The sequence below is a fragment of the Buteo buteo genome, chromosome 18 (assembly GCF_964188355.1).
Source record: "Buteo buteo chromosome 18, bButBut1.hap1.1, whole genome shotgun sequence".
NCBI lineage: Eukaryota > Metazoa > Chordata > Aves > Accipitriformes > Accipitridae > Buteo > Buteo buteo.
In genome coordinates, this window is record NC_134188.1 from 4,329,961 (window position 1) to 4,338,138 (window position 8,178).

Genomic DNA, 8,178 nt, shown 5'->3' on the forward strand with positions numbered 1-8,178 from the left:
AGGATTTCGTCCAAGAACATGACGGGCAACTGGAAAAAGGGGCATATGAAATGAAATGTGGAATTTTGTTTCCGTGAAGCTGGATTCTGTCACCTCCCAGGTTGTAATTCAGGCAAACTCACCTCAATTTCCATCCTGCAGTAAGCCCTGCCTCTATCCTGACATGCAGAATTAGCATCCAAACTTGTCTCGAACTCCTCAAGAACTGCAGTACCCATCGCTCACTTTGCAATTTTCTTCTGAGGGTTAACATCCTTATGGTTAACAAGTACGCCTGATTTCTAATTCAGCTCAGCGTGTTCTCCAGTGCCCATCACTGTCTATCTGTGTGCTGTTCTCGGTCTAAAATTTTAGTACCCCCTTAGCATCCTGTATTTTCTCTCCACACATGTACTTATACACATCATCAAATCACTTCTCAGTTTTCTTTCTGACAAGTTACAGAGGCTGACCTCTAGAAGTCTCTCCCTGTAAGTGGTTTTCTTCAGCTCTCAAACCATTTTTTATGGCTCTTTTCTTCACCCGCTCCAATTTTTTGATGTCCTCTTTAAAATATGGCACCTCAGCAGGATGCAGTATTCTAGTGTCAATCTGACCAAGGACGTACACAGAGATAAAATCACCTTCTATTCCACTTCACAGTCCTGTTGCTAATACACAGAAGGACCAAATTAGCTCTTTCTGCTACAGCAGACAGAAAAATAGGTCCCACATTTAAGAACCAGAAGGCTAGATAGTGGTATTAAAAAGAGAAAAATGGAGCCAACGTGAAAGCAGAATTACAAACCAGGGCAGCATTAATAGCACAGTGTGATACTAGCCTGAACACATTAGTTGAAATAAAATGCTGAGAAAACAGTTTCTTCCACTTCGGCACCTATTGCAAGCCTCTGCTGCTGCCAAGGCTCCTCTGTGGTGGGCAGGCTGTGCGCCGGGGCGCGGGTCCGTCGGCCGGGGGGGCTGCAGCGGGGAGGGCGAATTATTCCTGTATTGCACGGCTGCGCTTGGGAGACCCTTGCTAAACCATGCCATCAGGCTCTCTGGAAGCGTGCGGCAGCCTCGGAGCTTTCCTGGGGTCAACCCACGGCTGGGTGCTGACAGATCAGCCCTGCGAGGTGCGTGGTACCGCGTACACGAAGGCACCCGCAGCCCTCTATGCTCTCCGTCTTCTCTATGCAAAATCTTTCCCAGGCAGGAGGGTTTTTCCTAAATTCCCTAATTCCCATGCCTGGTGACACTTGCTGAACACAGAGTCACTGTGTCATTTGCAGATACGTTTTCAGTACACGTTCTCAGCGTAAGCCTTATCTTCCTATAGTGGAGACGGTGACCTGACCCCGATTGCTCTAAAATCTCCGAGGGATTCCCTGAAGCAGCTCGAGGGTAGCGTGCCTTGTGCCCAGCGGTCAAGTCTCCTGGTCTTTGAAGGCTTTCTGTGAGATAGTTCCTTAGTCTCCTTTTTCCTCATTTCTATATCTGTAAAATACGCTTAACAGTTTTGGGGGCTGCTAAGATGCTCAGATCCCATCCTAAGCTTTCTTGTCGAGGTGGCAGTTTGTGCTGTTGCAAACCCGGTCGCGCTGCTTCTGCTCTCACAACAAGGGTGACGAGGTGTCTCCTTCATCCCTCCTAACCTGCTGGTGCAGTGCTGGGGTTTGACCCCACTGCTCGGGAACCTGGACGCTGCGGGCACTCTCAGTCCTGTGCTTGCTGCGTGGGCTTCTCGTGGGACCCATGTGGAAGGGTGTCCTGCCCTCAGGGGAGGAACGAAAGCCAGGGAGAGGAGCACTGGAATAGAAAGACAAGTGTTGGAGGACTGATGGACTGGAGAGAGTCTGGTGGAGAGTCGTCAAGATGGCTGGAGCCCATGAAGTACCAGGAGATGGTGAGAGAGCTGAGCTTATTCAGTCGTAGGAGGAGAAGGCAAAGGAGAGATCTAATTTTTGCCGACAATTACCCTATGGGAGGTGGTAGGTAATACGAATCCAGACCTTTCTGGGAGGTGCAGGGTGAAAGGATAAGACACAGTACAGGAAATTCTGTTTAGATAGAAGGCATCAGGTTGGCACCATGAGAGTGGTCAAACACTGGCACAGGTTGCCCAGAGAGCTGGTAGTGTCTCTGTCCTCAGAGGTGTTCAAACTCATCATGGCCCTGATCAGCTCGCTGTAACTGGACCTACTCAGAGCTGGGCTGGTACCTGATGACCTCCAGAGGTCCCTTCCCAAACAGTTATTCTGTCATTCTCTGACACATTTGAAGTAACCTGTAGGGCAATGGCAGCATGGTGACAACAGCCATGATCTCTTGAAATCCAGGCTATGAAGATGGCTTATTGGCCCAGGAATAGGGTAAAATCCCATTCTCCTGCAGCACCACTTTTATTAAAGCAAGCGGTGTGATCTCAGCCCATCAAGCAGTATTTCACTTTGGACAAGGTCGATGCACAAAGGAGCTGACGGGGGAGCTGTGCTGTTGATGGTTCTTTGTCCAGAGATGCCCAGATGCCCTACAAGCACTACTGGGAGCTCTTGTAGAGGCAGCAGTTGCACCAAGGCCCTGTAGTCAGACCTGGACGCTCCATCTTTGCAACCTCTTGGCCCGTGATCCTAATTAATGCTCAGGTCACTGGCAGTGATGAAGAGAAGACTAGCGAGCATCATTAGGTAAGGTTGGGGTGATGTGAGAGGGTGTATGAGGTGGGAGTCACCTCACCTAACTTCAGCTCTCCGAGGCAGGGCATCCATCCCAGCTGGCTGACTGGGCTCTCCCAGTCGTCAGTGGAAGGAGGTGTGCTCCCCGGGATGATTCAGCTCATCCTCAGGTGTGTGTCTAAGGCTGACAAGTTGATAGTGTTGATGATGGTATTTGGAGTTTATTGTCTTTCCTTACTGGCTACAGAGTGGGACTCTAATCGGGAGATTAGAGAGGCAACCAGCTTAGACTTGGCCAGTGGAAACAACCCATTTTGGTGTTTGATTACCGGTGTATGTTAAGAAGCCGCATGGTTCCACATCGCTGGGAAGGGACCAAGTCCCTGTGAGTGCCAGGCTCAGCACCAAGCCAATGTCTTGCCTTCATGGGATCAGGAATCAGAGTTTTAGATGGCTAAAGCTAGGGAGGAAAGTCCCATTCCTGATGCAATGTGCCACTATCGTGAACTTCTGCTCTTCAGAATCGTTTTTTTCATACTGGGGAGCTGAAGAGTTGTACTCCCTGCTGAAAAAGGCGGTCACCTTTGGTGGAAAAGTACCACCTCAGCTTGATTTGCACTGGCCAGGCTACCACAGGCATCCGTGTTCCTCATTCTCTCCCCATTCCTTCTTCCACTCCCTGATTCCAGACACCTTCCCAATGCCCTCACATTTGTCCAAAATGGTATTCATCATTTTGTTTGCTGACCCTACCTCCTGTGCTAGCAGAGGCTCCTTCTCCCTCTCCAAGCACAGCTGCCACATTGCATACTCCAGAGACAGTCTCACGAGACTTCAGAAAGGCTTTCCCCTGCTATTCAAAGAGAGAAGGGCATATCACTACTTGATTCTCAAGGGCAACCTGTGTTTTGATCAAGGAAACAACTAGTCTGGCCTATCAGTGCAATAAGACTGAGAATAAAGCCAAGAATGTTGGGCTACGTCTAAAAAAGATGTGCTCTGTCAGCACAAACCTGGCAGGTAAGTTTTGTATCTGTGGAAATCTCAAAACAATGTTTTGGAGGATACCTACAAGTCTACAGACAAACCACTGTGCAGGAGTAGGCTGTTTCCAGGGAGGGCTCTGTCTTTCTCAGTACTCCTAGCAAAGCAGCAACGCTGGTGACCCTGACACCCAATGCACTTTAATTTGTTGTAAAATGGCACTGATGGAAAAGCAGACTTGAGCTTGTCCACAGGGTACACGAAATTATATGTTACATACAGAAATTGTTCCACCATTGCAAAGCTCTTCCTGGTTTTTAAATTTATGATTATGCACTTTCAGCCCTGCATAATGTCATGAAGCATGAGAGCGTTTCCATTTCTTGTTCCGTTTCTCACATCTTTGTAAAAAGGCTGTTTTTAAGTCATAGGGATGGAGCCAGTGCCCTCTACCCATGAGACTGCTTGAAGGAGGACAGATGTTAGGGCATTTAGTTCAGCAACTAGGCTGTCTTCACCAAGATTTCCTATTCCCCCATCATGCTCCCCCCCGAATTGCTACTCAATAGCACTTCAGCCCTAGGGCTTCTGCTCCGTACCCATCTCCTAACTGAGATGCAAGACTGGAGAACTGCATATATCACGCTCCAGACGGCGAACTGCCAGCCAGCTCCGTCAGCAGCATGTCCGTGGGTCTGGCAGGTCCTAAAGCCACGGGTTCCATGGGGACCATTGGTTGCCAGAGCCCGGGAACTGCTCTGGAGGTGGTGTCTCAAACGTGGAGCCTAATGAAAAACCTCTCTTCTCGCTACCATAGAAACTGAACAGACTTAACAACTTGTTACTTCTCTCATCTCCAACAGCTCAGCATCTGAAGTGACTTGACCTATGAAGAAATTTGCATTAAGTGTCACCTGATAGCTGGAGAAGTGAGATTGAAGGAAAAAAAGAAGAGGAAACTCCCAAAGCTCTTGTGAAAGCTGCTTGGTGAAGGGGACGCTGCTAAGTAGTGGAGGCATTTCTCTGGGATGAGAAGCAAAGGAACAGAGAAGCCAAGAAGAGATTGTTGGCCAAGAGGAGTTCACTATGGACATGGAAGAAACCCAGCAGGGTGGCTCTGAGCTTTGCTGTGACGCAGCAGAGCTGCAGGCTTCATGGCTACATTGCTGCTGGACAACATTTTCTCTCCAGCACTCCCTTTCTTGCTGATAGCCACACCAGTGTGAAGCTGCGTTCCCCAGGGAGCACTGGTTGTTGATGGAGTCCCATCTCACGAAGAGCCTGTGGGAACCGAGGGCCCTTGGTCCCTCTCGCTCCAGCCAGCCCCACCGTTCCCAACACCTGCGAGAAGATGAGGCCAGCCCCAATGAGGGAGGACTTTTGCAGTGAGTCGGCAGCTTTGTGAGCTGAAATGCCCTCCGTCATTCAGCTCAACGCCCTGCTGCTTATGCTTTCAGGAAAAAATAAATATCTGCGTATTAATTTTGTTTTTTAATGATTTTTGCCTATTAGGAAAGTGCCTGATACAACAAAAGCCTGTCTGCTGTTGCTTTTAAAGCTCTGAGACCTACAAAGGATCTGCAGAGCTCTCACACTGGCCAGGGACTGGAGCAGTTTTATAAATTCACAGAAAGGCAGGCAGCAGGAACAGGCTCTGGCAGGCTCCTTGCTCCGCGGGCAGGGAGAGCAGCCACGCTGCAGTTTAATTCTTGAAGATACAACCATTGTGCAGAATAACCCAATGTGACATCCAGACACAGCCCCATCGGTGCCATTCAGGTGCTTTTTACTGCTCCTGGCATCTCCCCGAGAGCATCCACCACGCTGGGTATCACAGGTAATCATTTTAGAGCGTTTTTACAGGTATGTCCCCCATTTTAACTAGCCTTGAACAACCTATGTAAAGAGTTAAGACAAGCAGATTGTGAAAAACTAACAGCACGGAGTAAAAACACCCCTTGAAACCTAGAAAACCATGGCAACGCCAGAGTTTTACCATGCAGCACAAGCCAATCGCAAGCAAGGGGCAGATGAGGTTTGTGTCCAAAGCATCTCCTCTTCCCGTCAAACAGCTGCACAGGGCCAATACCGCAGGGTGGCTGTCATTTAGGGGTTGGCATCTCGGGGGTTGCTGAATGTGTCCTGAAAATGGGTGAACTTGTGCATCCTTTGCACCGTGCTCTCGCGGCTGTGGCGCAAAGCTGCTGTTGTGGTGGTTTCATGACGCGCCTGCCCGGTGAAAAGCCGGAGGAGTTGAGGAATCAGGGGAGAGGAGGCAAAGTCAAGTCTCTAAGGCCAGAAGGAACGATGACACTTCGATGCCCTTGTTGACAACCATCCTGGCAAACAGGACATTTCGTTCGCTTCAGGGAAACCAGGTGAAATTTCTAGCATCAAAACTTTTGCAGCCCGACTCTGCTGACATCGGCCTTGCTAGCTTCAAGGGCATGGAGCACGAGCAAGGAGCATCCCTCCTGGTTATCAACGCTCCCGGTGCAGCAGGTCACAGGCATTTGGGTTTTATCAGCGAGGAGGTCCTGTGCATGGACACAGAGCCACCGACAGCTTCCCGAGCAAGCCTTTACTGGGCACGGTGACGGTTCCTTGCTGTGGTGGTGGTATCTGCAGCTCCTGCAATCCAGCAGCTTAGGCTGCGGAGCAGAGAGCAGAGCTGCAGGTGTCTGGCAGCAATGGTCACACACCAGTGACAAAGGAGGGACCTTGCCTGCAGACCCTGTCCCGATGTCTCGCACTCACTGCTGGCCATACCAAGCCGCAATCCTCTCCGCATCTGCTTCTTCAACCTAAATTCAGGGCCACGCAGAAGAAAGAGGCATCAAAACCCCAGTGTTTTGGCAGCAGCTGCTCCAGCTTGATGTCTTTTCCCATTATCTGCTTTCCTTTTCCTATCTCCGTGCAGCTACAGGGTGCAAAGGGAGGACGTAGATAGCTGTGACCACCGCTCCCAAAACCAGAGGTGAGGGACCCTACGGGCAGCGCTTGGTTTCCAGAGTCACGTCACCTCCCTCCGACGTTTGGAGGGTCACATCACCTCCCACCCTGCGCTGGTGGGTCGGTGGGGAGCACCGAGAAAAGCCAACGCGCTGCTGGGGGTTGAGCTTTGTGGTGGCCAGCGAGAAGCGGGGACACGTCATGGTTTACTCGTGACATGCCATGCACCCGCAAGCCACTGTTCCCCGCCAGTAATCGCAACCCCTTCTTCCAACCTTTGCGCCGGCTGCTTTGAGGAGCAGGGATCAGCAGGGGTGACTTGGAGCCACGGGGACCCCCGAGCCCGGTCAGTGCCCGGCCACCCCTGGATTACGGGATGTACAACCTGGTCATCGTGTCACCACGCTGGGAATACCGCCGCGGCACTGGCAGGGAGCGGCGTGACCGCAGCCGGTGCTGCGGGATGGGGAAGAGGTGGTGGTGGGGATGGGGAAGAGGTGGTGGTGGGGATGGGGTAGAGGTGGTGGTGGTGGTGGCGGCAGGAGAAGATGGAAGAAAGTCTAAAGGCACTGAGGGTCAACACCACGCAGCACCGGTGCTTGCCTTAGCGTGATGCCGGGGGTCCCGGGGCTCGGTGGGGACCGCGTGCCGGGGGGAGGTTGCCCACCAGCACGGTGGGAGCGAGTGCCTGTCACAGCAAGGACGGCTTGGAGAAAACCAGAGACGTGGCTGCCGTGGTGCTGGCACGAGCCTAATGTTTGCGGACTGTGGGTGCCGCTGTCTTTTTGGCTGGAAGAGCTCTTGCAGTGAGATCTCTGGCAGTGCTGGAATAACCTCCAGCATTCACTGCAGCTCTTGCAGGATGCTGCAACAGCTTAACTTCCCCTGGGAGAGATTATAAAACAATAAGTTGTTGTTTTATATGTTTAATGTGGTAGTAAATTAGATGAGGAGCACAGCATTTAATTGTGAAGCTCAAAAAGCCAGATATTATCCACAAGCCCTGACATCTTCCCAATGATATTTTGCAACCCCGTGGCACAGGCTGGTCAGAGCCGATCTCTTCCCTCCCAACGCATCTTTCTCATAACCGGGGTCATTTTGCCTGCGGCAAAGCCTCCAGGAATAACCCTTCCCACCATGCCCTGTTGGCACCAGACCCCGCTTCCCACTCTGCTGGGGCTTTTTGCAGCAGGGCTCAGACGCGTGGAGCCCGTCGGAGCCTGGGACGCACGACCTTCTCCGGCTGGCAGCATCCCTGAGCACTGCTGCAGCTCAGCGCACCGATGACAGCCTGCAGAGCAGCCCGGAGGCTGCCGCTGTGCAGTACGGGCAGGGCTTTGGGCATCGCTGTTTGTCCCTTTTTAGTTTTATTCTTTGCCCCAGCTGGGTTCACCCACCCGTGCCCTGAGTGAGCCTGGCCGGGCGGGAAGGGGCCGGATCCGGAGGCCGTTGCCCGATGAAGCAACGCCATTTATTTGGCTGAAGAAGTTGCCCCAACTTGCTCGGCTGGGTGCCTCCTGCCAACGCAGCGGCATCACTGCGTGCGAGTCCCGTCTTTTTGCCAAAAACCATAAACCAGAGCCGG

General features: G+C 51.8%; 1 protein-coding gene across 1 annotated transcript in view; it reads left to right on the top strand.

The window, feature by feature from the left end:
* Positions 1–5,200, top strand: part of KATNAL1 (katanin catalytic subunit A1 like 1) — a 58,576-nt gene extending 53,376 nt beyond the window's left edge. The window contains exon 11 of the mRNA XM_075050658.1: positions 4,502–5,200. Within this exon, the coding sequence (XP_074906759.1) occupies positions 4,502–4,523 (22 nt within the window). The 3' untranslated portion in view covers positions 4,524–5,200. The remainder of the gene's footprint in view (positions 1–4,501) is intronic.
* The last annotated feature ends 2,978 nt before the right edge of the window (positions 5,201–8,178 follow it).